The sequence below is a fragment of the Podarcis melisellensis genome (assembly GCF_964234715.1).
Source record: "Podarcis melisellensis genome assembly, chromosome: 1".
Taxonomy (NCBI): Eukaryota; Metazoa; Chordata; class Lepidosauria; order Squamata; family Lacertidae; genus Podarcis; species Podarcis melisellensis.
The window spans coordinates 105,983,192-106,002,944 of record NC_138528.1 but is presented as its reverse complement, the minus strand read 5'-3'; the positions used below and the strand labels follow the sequence as shown (position 1 = coordinate 106,002,944).

The window sequence follows — 19,753 nt, the reverse complement described above, 5'->3', positions numbered from 1 at the left end:
AGCTAACAATTCTAGGGGACAGGGAAGTTACTGTTATTCTATTACAGTTTATATGTTAGCTGTCTTTTGCCAATGCATATTCAAGGGCGAATACAAAGACAGCATGAATGACAGTAGTTACCAGAACTTTATGCACCGGATACTGGAAGCAAACACATTTTTAAAAAGTGGGCAGCAAAGATGTGGACTTCTCCTGTAGTGGCTGAAGTTAAAAATTATCTAAGAGTGAAAGAAAACAGACAAATCGGGGTTGTTTTATTGGTAAATTTCTCTTCCTTTATTCACCTTTGAATCTATCAGCAAGAGATTGTTTACAAAACTATTTTCAGAGGTTAAAAATCTCTCTTGAACGAGTCTTGGTGGTTCCATCTTTTCTTATGGTTTTTAACGTGCAAATCCTTGTTTGATTAAATGTGTATTTTTCAGTTTCTTTTTTACAAATAATAACAATAAAAGATTTAACCCAAAAAGAATTTGTGAAGGCATGTTTTTGATTTGGTGTTTCGCAAAATTTGTTGACAAAGAATCATTGTATTTTATGGCAAATTTGTTTTTAATAGGTTTGTTACTCTGGCATTGCGTACACTACCCTTTTTTCTGAATTCACATACACTTTCAAGGCTCTTTGCAGTCCCAAGAGCAAGAACAAAAAGTTGGGGGGGGGGGGGAAGCGACTGAAAATGAAAGTTTTTGAGATACTGGATTCTGTACTTTACAGAGCTGTAGTGAAATAGACGCTCACCATCGCTTACAGCAGCTATGCCAGGAAGCTTGAGCCAGTTTCATGATTAGCTCACAAGGGTTTTAGAAGATTAGTTGTTTTGGGCAGCATTTGATGGGTTTAGCATGCTTCTTTCAAAATCTTGCTTTCCCACTGCCCCTTTCCAGCACACATCCCATAAAGATGTCCGGGTTAGCTGCTGTAAAATTGCCCCTCTCCTGTTTGCTCTAAATGATAGCTCAAATTAACTGGGCCACCGTATACATTCTCAGAAAAACCTGCCTCCAATTTCAAGGTTTTTAATCAGCACATTGCAGGGGCCATTCGTCAAGCTAGGCAATCCAAATTCTCTTCAATACCATTGTATCTTGTTTCCACCTTTTGCACAAATTTAAGAAGTCATTCTCTCATAAGGTGAAGTGCCCTGCCTGTTGGTCAAAGGCCACATACACAGGCTCACGTCTGCTTGGAAGCCACACTCCTCTGACCTGAAAAGTTATAATTTCAGACGGGAGTGGGAAAGGACAGAAGCAAACTCAGTGCTGATAAGAGCTTAGAAGTGCCCTAGTATTGCTTTGGGTATATATTTCAAGACTGACAAGCTCTTGTAAAGTTTCTGCGGTTCAGTCCTCCCTCACACTGAAAGCAATAAGACCACATTAGTGCTGCCTATGCATAGAAGAGATATGTGCCGCAACAACAAATGACCACATGCCCCAGGTCTCCATGTCCCATCAGCTTACTGAAATATATTTCTTTGCTTGTTGAACTTTGTACAATATTGTCAACAATATACCCTCCCCAATTTATGAACAACACAAGCAGAACACTACGGTTATTAAAAAAAACACCTATATGGCAATAATCAAAATATATATACTGCTGATTTTCTTCCAAATATTAAATGAAAAACCACACCAAACCCCAACCACATTTTTAACTCAGTTCCAGAATTACTCTGGAATTTGCAAAGACCCTGACATAAAAACATATCCAAAGTAATTGCATAAACTGAGATGAAAAGGTGTTAGAGAGATGCTCTTAGACTGCAAATGATGTCTTTGACATCCAAACATATCTTAGTCTCAGTGCTTGAAACAATGGATGATCAGAGACTGGGAACAGCATTTACAAGCAAGTCATTATTTAAATACAACAGTATCCAACATAGCTGCTAAACACTGGACAATGTTGCAAGTCATCAGCACATCCACATGTTCTTCTAAGTGACGTTTGGGGTCCTAAAATACAAGTAGAAAATATTATTCGTAGACCTTATCAGAACATCACATTTGCAATTATTTGTTCTGTGTTTCTATTCCATGGCAGAACTGATGGCATCAATAAGCAATTAAAACTCAGGGTTCTCTTATGCAAGCTATTTGATGTAGTTTGTAATTAAAAAACCTTAAGTGTTAGATTGAGACTGCACAGTGTTCATACAAACTAAGCATGTTATTGTCCTGAAAGCGGCATTTTGAACAAATGAGGACCTAACAATAAGACACATACTTCTTTCCCCCTTAATATCCTGACATTGATGGGCAATTCTTGTGGCTATAGGAGTGGAAGACAATGATGGATAAATGAAGCCCTCCACACGTGCAATAGCTTTCCCACTCCTTGTACTGGCTTGGGCAGCTCCTTGTGTGCAATCCAGGTGAATTGGGGGGGGGGGAATACATTGCACAGAAAGCTCTGTGACAACACTGGAATGTGCAGAGGATTCTTGACTGGGGATTATCATCACCATCACCATCATCATCTTCACTTATTAAATTTCAGACCTGCCTACCACCTTGAAGTGCCAGGGGAGAGCTCCAGAAGCGTGAACATTAATTGTCTGCAACTGTTTTGAATCAGATCCACACTGCCCATAAACACAGGACTGTGGCCTTGTATGGTGCTGCTTTTTCATATTAAAGGGCACCCCATTCAAAACCTGTTCCAACACAGAAGTTCCCCCTTGTGGTTGCTTTAGGGCAGTTAAATAAGAGGTAGTGGCAGGGAGTTACTATATAGGGACCTACTAGGACAACATTTGCTATTCAAGACTATGCTCCCCCATGTTGACTGTGCTCGTTGACCTGCGGATATAGGGCAGTATACAATTTTAATAAATAAATCATAGTAATAATAGTTGCAACAGATCAGCATGAAAATAGCCATAGCCAAATAAGCAAGGGTTTTTTTTTGTTTTTTAAAGTGCAAAACAGCCTCAGAGGCTGCAATTAAGAGCGGGAAGAGTGGTTAGAGGATAATGGGTTGCTCAACACAATTCCTACAATTTGTCTGTTGAAAGCCACACTAACAAGGTGCTTTCTCATCTGCAGCGAGAGAATAAAGGCGCCCCACATACGCTCCACCCCATCTTCTTGTAGCTACTGAGACTGAAAGCGCAATTTGTTGGGGGAAAGAACTGATGAGCTGTGTCAAAGGTAGTCTGAACCTTAATCCAACTGCAACACTAGCAGGCTGCATCAGATCACAATCGCATAGCCCTTTACCTAGGAGTAAGCCCCACTGAACTCAATGGGACTTACTCCTGAGTAGGCATGTACAGTACCACACTGCAAAATGCAATGTTGTTATTAAACCATAATCATGTCACCCTGTTGAAAAAGATACTTATCTAAATATCTGGGTATGCATTGCATTGAAAATTAATAGTGAATTTCAACAATCCATTATAACACTGTCTTGTTCTTATTCATTTATCAAGTTCATTAATGAATTCTGGGCTCCATTGACATCAATGGGAGCTTTGCCATTTGCTTCCAATGGAACTGGGACTCCATCCCATGTTATTTTAAGATATCCTCACTCAAAACAAAAGTGCTTTCCAATTAAATAAATGAAAACAAACCATAAAATACAGATTGGGGGTGGGGGATAGTGAAGTGGGGGGGGGGGGAGAAACCCTGATGCTAAAATGCTCTTTTTAGAAAATTTTGATTTGCAAACAAGTAGCGTATCCATAGTTTGCTACTGAATTAAACATTATTTTTGTCCACTCCTTGACTGTTTCATGTGCCTCCGTTAAGAAACTGCACAGTTGGACAAAGGAGGATTATCTTTTGCCAAGATTAGTTATGCTTTCCAAGATGAACCTGGTTAATAAGCAAACCCAATGACACAGCCAGAACAAGACTTTGTCTTCTCAGCCTCTCCTGTTGTCCAAAGCTGCAACTTAGGTTTATTACATTTGTATACTGCCCAACAAACCAAGTCCCCTGGGTAGTTTAATTTAAAAACAACAACACAAATTACAATTAGCAATTAAAACTACTAAATCCAAACACAATAAATCACAAAGGCAAAAAGCCTAGCAACCCTACCCCACCCAACTTGAAATTGGCATAAAAAGCAGCCAAAACAATTTAAAACAGGATTTAAAACCCAGCAAGAGGAAACTGCATTTAATATCTGAAGCACCTATTAGATTGTAATTAAGAGGCCCCCTTCTCCCAAGGCTATAAAGACCTCAGGATGGGCACCTGTCAAGTCTTCCACTGCAAAAAGACCTTCTTTAGCCTGCCTCTCTACATTAGAAGAGGGAATCTGAAGGCCTCCAAACAAGATCAATGGAAGTGTGGATGGGAGAAGGCAATTCTTCAGGTAACCACAATTCAAGGCAACTGAATCCAAGCAAGAGGACAGATAGTAAAAGATCTGTAGCTGAGATAACTAGCTCATCCTTCCTAAACTTCATTTCTACCCTGCATACCTGCTATAGATGTAGATGTACTTGCTCAGGCAGCACAATTTTTAAATGACATGATAAGGGAACATATTCTCTTCCATGGCTATAACCATTTATAAGTAAATAGCTGCATGCAATGCTGCAGTTCCATTTTCACAGATTTCTGCATGTGCAGCAGAACTTTCCTTTCCTCTGCCTGTAGCTCCACCCTTAGTAGTCTTTTCAAAATCTGCTCCAGAGGGTTTGACCCTCCAAATCAGGTTTGTTGAGGGGGGGTACAGGGTGGAGGAAAAGAAAGGGATGTTCTGAGCAGAAATCTGCTTGATCAGTGCTGGGTACAACCCATAGTAAACCTCAGTACTGTCTCTTTCTTCAAACAAAAGGAGTTTGTTGGTTGGTTTGTAAAAACCTTCAAACCCCCCCCCCCCCATTCTGGACTATCAGAATAGTTTGTTTCCTCCCTTCAACAAAAATGCCCTTTCGGATTGATGAAGATTTTTTTCTAGAAAGAGGTGCTGGAACTCCCCCTTTTTAAGCGGGGTGAGTTGTTGAGTGTGTGTCCCCCCCTTGTTTGCCCGCTTGACCCAATGCCACAGGGATAACATAAAAACCTTCACCGCCAAAATCACCCTGCTGCCTGCAGCCACAGCTGCTGGAATGCACCAATGAGGTGCTGAAATGCAACAAAGAGGTGCCGAAACTCAGTTCCAGTGACTTCCAGCTGAAAAAAAGCCCTGCCTGACTTTCCTACACAGCCATTTCTAGAAACGCCTGGATAAGCACCCTGTTCACTGAAACTCATGTCCAAATCCTTGCCATGAGACTCAATATTGGGTATTTGCATAGCACCTGGTAATATTCAAATAGTGCTGCCCTTACACCCACTACCTTGTAAGGTAGGACAGTATTAAATCATCCCCATATTAGTTACCATGTTATTATACCTTTAGCTTGCCACATGATGCACTTGGGTGCGGTGTACAATGGAAGAAGGCCTGCAGAATAACTCACTCCCTCATCATGGATTTTAAGGTCCCTGGGGGGGTTATTTGGCAGGCAACCTGGCAACTTTACTTCCAAGTAAATGGAAACAGATTATGAATACCCCCCCCCCCTCCTTGGAATGCCCTTTGGCACAGGGGATTGTCATTTGAAAAAGAAGGCGTTCCCAGCTCTCTATGGCACAAGGAACAAGTCAAGTAGTACTCTGGGATTCAAGGATTAGGTTTCATAGTAACAATCCAAATTTACCGTCCTAAAATCCAAAGGACATGGGCTTTGAGCATTGGTAATGGCTGAATTTTTGTGCTGATGACAGAATTTTATATGGATATTCTTGTTCTCTTGGCTTTGGTGCCCAAGTGCAGGAATACTAGGGAAAACCCACTGTTTTTAAGGATAGGATGCCAGATGGTTTATTTAGGTAGAAAAATACCAAATGAAACAGTGGCAGATGCCAAATGACAATTTTATGCCCCACTGTTGAGACTATCTCAAGTCAAAGACTTCAAATAATTTGTTTCAGTGGAAATAAGTGCACCATTTGTAAGGAGTTAAGGAGAAAGGAAAAATCGTCAGCATGTGACTAAACAAAAATACACAAAACATGTTATTTCACGTCAGTATAATTCATTACACCTCACCTGCTTGCCAACATTTTTTATTGCCAGCTGTTCAGGTGTCATCTTATCTTCTTCCTCCACAGCCTGTGAAGGATATGCAGAAAAGGTTAGCATTTGAGATCTTATTAAATCAGGAGCCCCCCAAAATTAAATGTTCTTTTATAAGGCTGAAGCTGAAGTGACAGCATCATTTTAATCACTACATATCCAATGAAAAAGGAAGCTGCGCTAGGGAAACAGTCAAGGCCCACATCTCCACCCCCCCACCCCGTATAACAGTGCTTTCATTGCCACTGTAAGTGGTCTGTGAAGTGTAGCATTTATATCTGTGGTGTTAACAATGTACACCACCCTTCACAGACATGAAAAAGGAAACACTCTTCAGGGCAGGGGCCTAACTTCTGATAGAGGGGGAGACAACCGGAGGATGGAAGGAAGTGGCACAACTAGCAAGGAACACGCAAGTATCATTGGATCTTGCTTCTGATGGGATAAGCCCTTCTCTCTCGCTAGGTTTGCAACATGTTTATATATATTATAAAGGCTAAGCCTGTCTATGTTGTGCACTTTTCTACCTTTTTAAAAAAGAAAGCAGATGCCAGCAGGGCTGGCAATTTCATGCTCACTTCTTAGACACTTTTAATGTTCAACAATGCCATTTCAGTTTGGGGTTATTGGCCCCCCAATTCCAGTACTAAGTGCCCTGCTTTTTATTCTTTGTTTTTTAAAGGATGAACAGCTATCCCACCAATACATGTAGACTGCATATCTGAATCTGGAATTCCAAAGGCAAAAACAAGTCTGGGGCACCCACAGAATATCATCAGCTCAAGCAATGGCATACTGTGGTACCTTGTTGTAGTTCTTTGCTAATTCCAGCATTTCCTTCACTACTGTCTCGTTGAGTTTGCAGTGCTCACTGTAGTCTTGAAGGGTTAAACCTTCCATCCAACTCTTCTTATGTAAATTGAGCAACATCTGGTGAGGAAAGTCAACAAAGTATTACTGATTGTGGAAGTGCTTACTCTAGGTGAGAGCAGGAGTTTGGGTATTAGTAATTGTGGCCTCAGTTTTGCAATAAACTTTGAACTGTGAAGAATCATGCAGATTTTCTATGTCTATCAGGATTTGAAGCAACACATGGCAAGAGACAGGAAAGTTTTTGGTGACGGAAAGTGCTTAGAACACTGCTGCCAAGTCTGAATTAACTGGGGCTATCACAGATCATTTTTCTGTTTTGTAAGTTGACTCCTCACCCCAGAGTTGAGTATCCATTGGAGATCATCTGATGAGAGAGAAATTGTTTGCTCTAAAAGATAATTGTAAAACTTGAACCCACCCTCACAGGGGGATTTATAAAGACCCAATTGAGTGCTAAAAATGGTTTGTGATCATGTGGTTTCAGGCATTCTGCCAGACTATCAGCTTCCAATACATAATTGGTGTCAGAATTGCAGAGGTCCGATTCCCAGTCATGAGAATGAAGTCATGAATGTGCAGAGAAGGACACTGGACTGAAATGGATGCCTGCACACTAGGTGAAGACTTCACATGTTAATGGAAATAGCCCTGAATCCTAAAATCTCTTCTTTGTCACACTTGGCAATTACTGTTCTCGCCTTTACAAAAGTGCTTGCAGTGTAATGAACAAAAATACAACCTCCTCAGGTTAGTTCTAAGGCCTAGACTCCAAAATGTAGAGCAGAGAGGGGAAAAAAAGGTTTTTCTGCAGGAACTAAGATCCAAAGGAACCATTCATTTGTACGTTTCTTAATGTCTTGAAAGCACAGGTCTATTACAGAAGGTCCAACACTAACACAAAAGTATTTCTTCGTTTTTAAATTTTTTGAATTGGCAAAGAGTTTGTCATATGGTTCTTGCACACTTTTAATGAGGTGGTTCCAAGCAAGACAAAGGATAGATTCTGTTTGTCAATAAAACTATGTAACTGTAATGTTTGAATACAGCCTTTATTTAATTTCTATACCCTTCAATAACTAGCATGGGAGTTACTTAACATAGAAAGAGGCTGTCTTAAAGGGCAGAATCTAGTTGGCACCCTGGTGCTTTTGATCCAGTAGATGCTTCTAATAACAGAACAAACCATTCCCTCCTGCAGTCCTCAGCATCCCCTTACACTGAAAATTGGCTCCAGAGAGCTGAGGGACTCTCTAGAACTTGGTGGAAGGGCAAATCAGCAAAAATCCCAGTCTCTTCTGTTTGTGAAAGCATCAATTGGATCAAAGCTCTTCTGTGACTGCAAGGGCACCAACTCGATTCTACTAAAAACATTTACCGACAGTGATGAACAAGCCAAGTGGAATCTATTATTGCTGTCATACCATACAATAACATTCTGCATTTGGGGGAAATTAGTAGACTTTGTAAGGCAGAAAGGACCCTAGCAGTATATAGAAACCAGTATATAGAATTCTAGAACAACTTTTTTATTATATCATTTGAAGCACAGAAAAGATTTTGGTTGTAATGAAACAACAACAACAAAAGAGTATGGTGTACAACAAGGAATTATTAACTTGCCAGCAGTTATTCTTATGTTCAGCTTTGAACGACTTAAGTGTGCCTCTCAATATTACCTCAGCAAGTTTAAGGAAAAATTCTAATTGGATCATACAAAACTTAAGTTTTCATGAAACAAGGACCTTGACATCATCATTCATGACTTTGTAAACCTGAGGACTGATTTTGAAATAGAGTTTACATATGACTGTCCTGAAAATTTCTTTGGAATATTCAGCCACTGCAGAATGTTATACCATGCCACTCACAGGTAGTGGAAGGCATAAATATATTCATTCTGTACTGTAGCAACTACACAATCTGCTTGTTTCCAAAGACAATTCAAGATACTGGTGGTAATCTATAAAAGTTCTACACCTTAGGGCAGTGTTTCCCAACTGGTGTTCCGCGGCACACTAGTGTGCCGCGAGACGTTGCCTGGTGTGCCGTGGGAGGGAGGCGGGCGAGTCGGGCAGTGGGAGCGCAAGGCTTGCGGGCGGCAGCTGGCAGCGCGGAGCACGGGGCGCCCTTCGGAGGATGCCCCGTGCTCCGCGCTGGTGTCGGCAAGCCTTGCGCACCCGGGGGATCTCCCCCCGAGAGCGCAAGGCTTGCGGGCGGAAGCCGGCAGCACGGAGCACGGGGCGCCCTTTGGAGGACGCCCCGTGCTCCGCGCTGGTGTTGGCCAGCCTTGCGCACCCGGGGGATCTCCCCCTGAGAGCGCAAGGCTTGCGGGCGGCAGCTGGCAGCGCGGGGCGCCCTTTGGAGGACGCCCCATGCTCCGCGCTGGTGCTGGCCAGCCTTGTGCACCCGGGGGATCTCCCCCCCCGAGAGCGCAAGGCTTGCGGGCGGAAGCCGGCAGCGCGGAGCACGGGGCGCCCTTCGGAGGATGCCCCATGCTCCGCGCTGGTGCTGGCCAGCCTTGTGCACCCGGGGGATCTCCCCCCCCCGAGAGCGCAAGGCTTGCGGGCGGAAGCCGGCAGCGCGGAGCACGGGGCGCCCTTCGGAGGATGCCCCGTGCTCCGCGCTGGTGTCGGCAAGCCTTGCGCACCCGGGGGATCTCCCCCCGAGAGCGCAAGGCTTGCGGGCGGAAGCCGGCAGCACGGAGCACGGGGCGCCCTTTGGAGGACGCCCCGTGCTCCGCGCTGGTGTTGGCCAGCCTTGCGCACCCGGGGGATCTCCCCCTGAGAGCGCAAGGCTTGCGGGCGGCAGCTGGCAGCGCGGGGCGCCCTTCGGAGGACGCCCCGTGCTCCGCGCTGGTGCTGGCCAGCCTTGTGCACCCGGGGGATCTCCCCCCCCCGAGAGCGCAAGGCTTGCGGGCGGCAGCTGGCAGCGCGGAGCACGGGGCGCCCTTCGGAGGACGCCCCGTGCTCCACGCTGGTGTCGGCAAGCCTTGTGCACCCGGGGGATCTCCCCCCGAGAGCGCAAGGCTTGCGGGCGGAAGCCGGCAGCGCGGAGCACGGGGCGCCCTTTGGAGGACGCCCCGTGCTCCGCGCTGGTGTTGGCCAGCCTTGCGCACCTGGGGGATCTCCCCCCCGAGAGCGCAAGGCTTGCGGGCGGCAGCTGGCAGCGCAGAGCACGGGGCGCCCTTTGGAGGACGCCCCGTGCTCCGCGCTGGTGTTGGCCAGCCTTGCGCACCCGGGGGATCTCCCCCCCGAGAGCGCAAGGCTTGCGGGCGGCAGCTGGCAGCGCGGAGCACGGGGCGCCCTTCGGAGGACGCCGCGTGCTCCGCGCTGGTGTCGGCAAGCCTTGCGCACCCGGGGGATCTCCCCCCGAGAGCGCAAGGCTTGCGGGCGGCAGCTGGCAGCGCGGAGCACGGGGCGCCCTTCGGAGGACGCCCCGTGCTCCGCGTTGGTGTCGGCAAGCCTTGCGCACCCAGGGGATCTCCCCCCGAGAGCGCAAGGCTTGCGGGCGGAAGCCGGCAGCACGGAGCACGGGGCGCCCTTTGGAGGACGCCCCGTGCTCCGCGCTGGTGTTGGCCAGCCTTGCGCACCCGGGGGATCTCCCCCCGAGAGCGCAAGGCTTGCGGGCGGAAGCCGGCAGCACGGAGCACGGGGCGCCCTTCAGAGGACGCCCCGTGCTCCGCGCTCATGTTGGCAAGCCTTGCACACCCGGGGGGCGCCCTGAAACAGAGGGTTCCCCATGCTGCGGACTGTAGCCTGCCGCCCGACGCGCGGGGCGCCCTGAAACAGAGCGCCCCTCGCGCCAGGCAGACATGGGCCAGCCCCACAAGCTCGGGGGACAGCGGGGAGGCGCAGCACCGCCATCCCACTGTTCCCCGACCTGGTTTTGGGGGGGGAAATAAAGGGAAATTTTTTTCCCTTTATTTCCCCCCCCCAAAAAAGTAGGTGCGTCCTATTTCATAATAAAGTAATTATAAAATACTTTCTTTGTGTTTATTTGATGCCTATTAAAGAGTTACTTTATATATAGTCAATATAGGCACACAGTTAATTTTTTAAACATTTTCTAATGGTGGTGTGCCTCGAAATCTTTTTCATGAAACAAGTGTGCCTTTGCCCAAAAAAGGTTGGGAAACACTGCCTTAGGGAATACCTCATTCTCTACATGCAGGACCAAAGAAATGGAAAATAGCATTTAGAAAGATGTGGGTTTAAAAATAGCCACATTTCCTTCATCATTTAAACAAAGATGTTCCTAAATTATTGACTTAAGACAGATTGATTTTCACCAAAAACTTATTTAGCATTCACTAGTTAGGCATGCAGGTGCCTTCTGGAAGAAATGTAGAATTCCACAATGAAGTTCAGGCTGAGGTTCATTTGGGCAAGGTAATGCATTCACCATATGACATAAAGGGGGCGGGGAGAGAATGACATAAATGACAACAAAAGATATTAGAAATTAAAATTCTTATCACAACACTGCAGCATGCTGTAAGTTAATTTAAGCCATTTGCAAGCAATTTTTTAAATAATACCCCAAACAACTGAAAATACGCTAGGAACAAAACTTACCTTCTGTTCTAGTTCATTCTTCCTGTAGTTGATGGTAATGGAGTAGTAATGTCTATTTAATCCATGAATTAACGCCTAGAACATTTAAAAGCAATAAATAAAATATATCTGATAATTTATACTAAATACAAGCAAGAATCTGATTAAAGTCTAGAAACATGGACTTGAGCTGTAATTTGAAAAACTTTCCTGAAAGTTGTTTAGGTTTCCATATCCAAAGCTGCCCAAATATATAGCCATCAATTACATATTTTGCTGTACTTTATATTTTGCTAGAAACGCATCCAAAATGAAACACACATTTCCAAAGGGTACAAGTAGGGGACTATAACTAGGTATAGAAGATGATTAATCCTTTTAGTAAGGATGCATCTGTCTAAGTTATACTCAGATCAGACCTACTGAAATTAATAGACCCAAAGTAGACATGTACATTATTTTCAATGAGACAACCCTGAGTAGGACCAACATTGGATACAACTCCTATTCTGTCACCCAAAATTTTAATTTTGGTGCAGTTATGTAAAATACAATCTTAAAATGGCCTTAAGCAAAGCAGACAATTTTCACACGACAATAGTTAAACTTTTAACATGAGTATTTGTCTCAAATGGAAGTTAAATAAATGCATGTAACTGTTTCTGGCCAGGATCCAACGTAATATCAGATCTGCACAAGGGAGAGCCACAGCCTCAACTGAGATTTGCTGTTTTTTGAAGGACAGAGGGTTTTTTGCCTGTTCTGGTGCCATAGTTTCTATCACTAAAAAGATAGAATCGCTTTTAGAAGCCAAACAGCAGCTTGTCTCTTTGACAGTAGGAGCTGCTACAACAAAATCCTATACGACAAGAGCTGTTATTCCACATGCAGACACATAACTATTTGGATTCTTGTTTCTTGTTTCTAAGGAATGACACATATTAATGGATGGTAATTTAGAAGGAATGTTGGAATATACAAATTGTTAGGTTTGGGCTTGGAATAAAGAACCTGCAAAGGTTGGCAATGCTTTTAACAGCTGATCTGAGACCAAGGTATTACTGAACTCTCTAAAACAAAATAATAATGAAGCATGACACTTTGGGGTTTGCCGGAGAGGTCATTACATGCTGCCTTGAAAAGCCCAGTAATATATTCTCTAGAAACAGACAAGCACAGGCTTGCCCGCACCCAATCAAAAACATTAGTGGGTTCTTCTATACTCATTATGATCTGCAGTTTGCACAGATTCAAATTGAGTAATATACTTCCACCTTATTAAACAAGCATTCTTTGGTTTGCTCAATATTTTGTTAAGCTACTGCATTCATGCTACCAATATACATTTTGAAGTCTGAGGAGTTTATGATTATGACTAGGTAGGAAGTCTCCAGGGTGAGAGAAAATGCTGGAGCCTATGATTCCAACTCAACAGTGGTACTATGCTGTTTTCAAGGCAAGTTCAGTGTTTACAGCATATGTTGCTATTGGTGCTCCCGTAATTAATCTTTGGAGAAATAATTAAGGTTCTTTGTGGCAACTATCTGGGCCTTTTAAAATTCATTTTGAAAGAAAAAATAATATATATATATATAGAAATTATTGTCATTAGAGCATGAGAATGATAGCGACAAAGCATTAATCATTCATGAGGGAATGCTTGTTTAAGAAACAAGAAGCCTCCTGTATGGAGCTCTGTTTATATCCAACTCCAAGAACTGTAGTCTTAAATGCCAGATTATTCTTACAAGATAAAATAACATAGGGTGTTTGTTTTTATTTTTAAAAATTATATGCCTTACGACTACAAAAGTTCTCTAAGTGGTTTACTGTAGACAGTAAAAAAAATCGTTAAAGAGAACATGGGAGGATGCCTGAAAACCCACGACTTGTATTTTGGATCACACTGCAAATAAAATCTCAGGTTATGAGGAAATATCCAAAAAGGCCTATTTTCTGAGGAGCTAAGATTGAAGTGCTAATGGAGGCAAGCTATAACCCCATAAGTACAGATTTGTTTAGCAGAGCTACTGAAGTCAGCAGAGATATTCCAAGCAATTAATTTGATGATTCAATGGAACTGCCCTTATGAACCCAGCACTTATATGAAAAACTAGGACCAACAGAAAGAGAGAACAGAAGAAGCATCAGTGTTTAAAACAAAACGATGTGGAAATAATTTATTCTAACACACACCTATAAAAATCTGATAAATCTGCATGTGATCTCTGGAAAAACAAGGGGCATGGCAGCCATAAAAATGAGTCACTATAGATCTTTATGCAAAATGAAATCTCTTAACTTTGGCTGTAATATTGCATCTCTATAGTAAGAGTTAGTATTTTATAAATGTAATTTATTGTATTTATAAGCCATTTCATATTCAAAATGCTCAAATCAGTGTATTATAAAATGAAATATAAAATTAACAAATGTTTAAAATACAGTTCAACAACTTACACAAAGGCTGGTGGCCTACAAAGCTGATATTAACAACCTAGGAATGCCTGGATAAACAAAAACAAACTGCAGTTGGTACCTATCTAATTTCAGGAGGAAGAATGTTCCATAAAGATGGAGTTTTATTGTTAAATACCCTGCTCCAAGTAATGATAGGACAAATATGAGAAACATTTGGGCCTTGTCTAATGACCTCAGTGATCAGATAGAGTTATGGAGGAAGATTACATTTACCAAAAAAAAGTGTGTGTATGCAAATATTAATAATATGTATTATAAAAAAATATATAGACACATATATACCAAATACTGAATTTACCTGGATAGATGGCTTGTTTAAGTGACCCAGATTTGAAGTTGTTTGTCTTGGTTCATGTCCCAAGACCATCATATTAGCATTGATCAATCTAAAAGCATCAATAACAACCTGTAAAAACAAGACGCCAAAGTCAATTCTTTGTAGAAAATACAAGCGATTGCACCAAGTAACAGTGGAGAAGTCACGATCAACTCACATCTGTTTTTGGCCTTTCTCCAGAAAATTATTTAATTATAATATTAATAAAAAAGAACCACCTGCTGTCTCTGCCACCAGCACACCAACTCGGTTGAGTATTGTAAAGTGACACCAATTACTACATTTTTGGGGCAGTTGAGAAAAAATAAATTAAGTTTTATACACTCTTATTTTGATGGCTTAAGTTTACACACACACACACACACACACACAAACACACAGAGTAACTTTAAAAACATGTTTGTCACCTACATCTTACCTAGTCAAATTGAATGACAGGGAAACTAAATCTGAAAGTGAGCACAAGCTAAGGGACCATGTTTAAAGCCCAGTCCTGTCACATCAATTATACCACTGGAATACTTGAAATGACAACAAAATTATAGTCAGCAAGGAACTTTCCCCATGTATTCCCTTCTAGTCAGATGCTTTTTACTCCCTGCAAGTAGGAAAGAGGCTATAAACTGTCGGATGGATTATGACGACCTTGTCAGTGTCATGGCCAGGAGCAAAACCAAGCAAAACCAAAAAAGGGAAGGGAACAAAAATCAAGGTCACTTACAACTGTAAATATACAGTGGGCAACTTTTGGGGAGGTGTTTTTGTTTTGTTATTTACTTATTTTTGTTTAATCCTGAAGAGCTCTCAAGCCATAGCCATAAAGGCGACTCTTGATTTTGCCTATGGAGTCTTCAGGAAGGACCCGGTGGGTCGAAAACAGACACTGCAAATTCTGATGTGGGGCAACCAACACAAAGGACTACAATGCTAGAGACAAGTTGTTTTTCAATTTAGCCCTCAGTCCTTCAAGCTGATTTGCTTAGCAGTGATCCAACTTTCCTTTTTCTCAAAGCAAAGAGAATCGGTGTGGTGTAGTGTAGTGTGAGCTGAGAGTCTAAAACCCCCAGTTTATCTCGCCTCAACTACCAGCTACATTCTCAGCTCTCCATCCATAGTAAGAGGATAATAACAGTAGCCTATTTTGCAGGATTATTTACTAGGAATGTGCAAAGCTTGTTGAAGGAAAGGAGCATATTGCAGCTTTACAATTTTGTAGGAATAGCATGGCAAAAACCCACACTGAGCCTTAGGAAATGATACCAACAGACAATTGCATCAACACACAACCTCACATCTCCACTAGGGGAATGCCAGTGGCAAGTTAAATAGGATGTGCATGAGATCACAGGATGAGGAACCACTCAAGTTTTTAGGCTTCTTCCTAATGCAAATGTTTTCTGTGTGGAAGCAGCGCTTGAATCAGCCTATGACTCCAAGCAAACATTAAGAGCACAGGAGAGAGGCAGCCAGGATTCATTCCTAAGAGGCCTCCCAAAATGTAGGAAAGCTGCATGGACTAAGGAGAATCAATGATTCAAAGGTTAGAATTACCAATGAGACCCCACAGAACTGAAATAAGCAGAGCTAAAAAGAAATCCAGAGGTCAGCAAAACAAATCCAGAGGTTATCTTCTTTCAATCGCCAAGCTACAGAAGCTGTTCGGTTCTGCTCTTCAGCTGGGTACCAAAGGGCAGCAAACAAGAGTTTAAACTGTTTGCATCAGAGGGTGGAACAAACAACTTATGGGTGATTACATATCCTTTATGCCTACATGGCAGAAGAGAGAAATAACAAATGCAAGAGTATATTGTTGGAATATTATGTGATGCAAGTCATTCTTCATTGTAAGCACTGCCATAAGGCCAATGAGTAACAAACACAGCTACAAATAGGAATTTTCCTATGGCACTGTAAGCATCAATTATAGATTCTATTGTTCAGAAAATTAAAAGCATAAATTGTACTCCTGAACCAAAGTTTTTTAAAGCACTTGCTAATGAATGACACATCAAATGTTTAAGTCCTGTCTAATTAACAAAGCTCTCATCATCATGAAGTTAGAGAAAAAGAGACGCTGAAGAACCCTTCTCCCACATTTCAGCTCGCAACCTGCATAGCTTAATGTGGTTACTGGAGGACTTACAAAGGGTGGCAACCCTGTTGGCTGGTATTAACTCAAAAGGGAACATCTGTAGCTCACTGGCAGAACACCAGTTTGTAGGCAAAGGGTCCCAGATTCAATCCTTGGCATCTCTAGGTAAGACTACAAAAAACTGCCTGAAACCCTGGGCCACTGCAGGTCTGTGTAGACAATATTAAATTAGATGGATCTTTGATGTGACTCAGATTTAGGCAACTACCTGTGTCCTTATACAAACAGCAAACCATCAAAAGTATAAAGTTTGGGGAATTAGTTCTATAAGAAAAAGTCCCCAAACAATATGGGACAAAGGTGTCTTACATTTCTTTTAGAACTTGCATTAAATGAATGAAAACTCAGGAGTTAGTAGGTAGATTTACATCATGTTCAGCCCCCTGCTGCTTCTTGAAAGGGGTTAGCACTATCCTGCACCCCAAGCCCAATAGCACCACGCCATTTCTTTTGGGTAGTCTGCAAATACAAGTCTGTATTTGCACATTAGTACCACAGAGTAACTGAAGTTGTCCAATGTAAAATGTAACTGAAGGCAAAAATATTTGGTGGGGTTTCTTGGGGGGGGGCAGAGATACCTGCACATTCCTTCTATCCTTATGATTATCTGGCCTAATTAAATACATAATTTTAACTTAACAATGTTGTTTACTTGATGGGTTCCCCACCCGGTTTAAAAAGTTACTTTAGATTTCCAGACAGTGAGATCCAAATATATGCATATACTGTGTGCTTCCTAACAGAAGCAACTAAAAAGAGACGAAAAAAATGAGAGTATGTAAGAGGTGGCTTGATGCTTTGTATAATCCTGATAAGAAAACCCCAAGCGCATATGTACCAAGAGGTTGGGACCCAGGGTGGGGTGGGGTGCTTAACAGCCCAGGGGGGGGGGGCATTTTCAGAATTAGCCCCTAAGTTGTGGAATTCCCTCCCCACAGAGGTACATCTGGCAATTTCACTATACAGTTTCCAATGTATGCAAAAAATGTACCTCTTATCCTGGCCTTTGACACCCAAGATTAAGTTAAGTACTTAATTCGTTCTGGAGGTCCGTTCTTAACCTGAAACTGTTCTTAACCTGAAGACCACTTTAGCTAATGGGGGCCTCCCGCTGCTGGCATGCAGGCACCGCACAATTTCTGTTCTCATTCTGAGGCAAAGTTCTTAACCCAAGGTACTGTTTCTGGGTTAGCGGAGTCTGTAACCTGAAGCGTATGTAGCCTGAAGCGTATGTAACGCGAGGTACCACTGTATATTTATATTTAGGACCCACTCTATCCTTGTGACTAATGGTTTAAAACTGTTTTAACACTGTATTTTAAATGGTTGTAACCCACTTGTGTTTTATGGTGAAGGATGGGTCATAAATTAAACAAACCACCACCGCAACAGCCTTGTGGCTGTTGCTTCTCAGACACTATTCCTTTTCCAGCTCTTATCTCCTGTACTATCAGAGCTGATCAACTGACAAGGAAGGAAATAAAGTCACAGCTGACACTGTGGAGACACTGGCCATGTACCCTTCTGATAAATTGTGTGTGTGTGTGTAGCAGTTGCTGGTACCCCTGTCCCTGTTATGCATGCAGTAGAAAAATGATGGAAAGATGATCTCCCTGTGAAAAGTCATTCCCATGCCTAGATTTCCCTTCCTAGATTGAGGCAACTGTATGACACCGTTACAGCAACTACAAAAGCTTAGTATTTTAGAGATCGGCGCCAGCTTTTAAATTTCAGTTATAAATCTCGTATTTTTTATGTAACGTTGGTTTCTTAGCAGTTTCCCAAACTCTTGAAGCAGCATTTGAACCAGATGTTTTAATTTATGAACACCTGCAAATGCCCAACCACAGCAAAAAAGGGAGTATAAATAAAAAGTAAGTAAAAACATAACTAAATATTCTACACTGCAGTCCTCTAGAGGCTTACTTGATAGGAAACAACACAAATAAAGAATTTACACTGAGGATAAAGATACAATTACTTGGCAGTGTATCAGATTCAAAAGGTGCTTCATATTTTAGAGTACTAACACTTACACTCCTAGAATGGATTCTGACTGCTCCACTAGAAAACATGGAAGCCATCCAAGACTGCAATGGCGTTTTCTAACAAAATTGCTTCTACTTGTATTTGAGCTCCATATGCACTTTTCAAAATCGCTTGCTGCAAACAATGCTGGATCAATGGCCAAGCATCAGGTTTTACAACTGTGTTATGATTACAGCGGCCCAGTTTTACAAGGTCATATTTGGGCAACGTTTATGGAAATGCCTTTAGCCATCTAGTGGTTTGTGGTGGAACTATACAAGCACAAACGCTTTGGGAACCCTTGATTTGTTTCAAATCAATTTCCATGCTGCTCCTCGAACAGAGGCAATTCTATGTCTCTGATAATCACCAGTGGTCTGCCTAGTTGACTGTGCTGTTGATCAGTGCTCAAATATATGTCCCTGGATAAAATTATACAGTGGTACCCTGGGTTACAGATGCTTTGGGTTACAAACTCTGCTAAGCAGGAAGCAGTTGCTCCAGCTTAAGAACTTTCCCCAGGATAAGAACGGAAATCGCACGCCAGTGGCGCAGCGGCAGCAGGAGGCCCCATTAGCGAAAGCATGCCTCAGGTTAAGAACAGTTTCAGGTTAAGAAAGGACCTCCGGAACGAATTAAGTTCTTAACCTGAGGTACCACTGTACTGGCTTTTATGCCTAGGCACAGCAATTGCATAAGGGCATCTGATTTTGAATTAAGAAAGTCATTTCTAATAAACTACTGGACAAAAATATGACTTGAGTGACATTTTGCTTCTACTTAACAGCATCATTACAACCAATGAGAAAAAGAATATTTTAACTACACCAAGATTAAAGGAATTCACTGTGATCACTATAGCAACTGTCTTAAGGAAAACTAACATGCTCAACAACCTGCAACCTAAAATTAGATCTAGGATGCAATAAAAAAGCATAAATGCAGCAACACACCCTACATTTTGATTTCTATGCAATCTTATAATTGCTTTTTTGCGCAGCAAGAACAAACGAGTCCCTTCTTTAGATAATCGTATCAAAATAAATAGGCTCATTAATGTCCAGTGCACTAATGAGCAGTGGATGAAGGAGGTGTTAATTATGCTACAGTAAGATTCAGGGATAAAGCCCTGGTGAGCACTTGCGATATATGCAGTAGCTCAAGCCTTCTTTAGGTTTGTGTACTTTGAATTTCATTGTGATGCGGTGACAGCAGTGCAGTCACCTTAAATTTAG

The 19,753-nt window shown here is 42.4% G+C and overlaps 1 protein-coding gene across 1 annotated transcript in view; it reads right to left on the bottom strand.

Moving 5' to 3' along the window:
- Positions 1-1,564: 1,564 nt before the first annotated feature.
- Positions 1,565-19,753, bottom strand: part of PSMD14 (proteasome 26S subunit, non-ATPase 14) — a 58,963-nt gene continuing 40,774 nt past the window's right edge. Inside the window, exons 9-13 of the mRNA XM_081930105.1 lie at positions 14,300-14,407; positions 11,542-11,616; positions 6,899-7,024; positions 6,068-6,130; positions 1,565-1,962 (exon numbers count right to left, since the gene is read on the bottom strand). Coding sequence (XP_081786231.1) covers positions 1,864-1,962; positions 6,068-6,130; positions 6,899-7,024; positions 11,542-11,616; positions 14,300-14,407 — 471 coding nt within the window. The 3' untranslated portion in view covers positions 1,565-1,863. The remainder of the gene's footprint in view (positions 1,963-6,067; positions 6,131-6,898; positions 7,025-11,541; positions 11,617-14,299; positions 14,408-19,753) is intronic.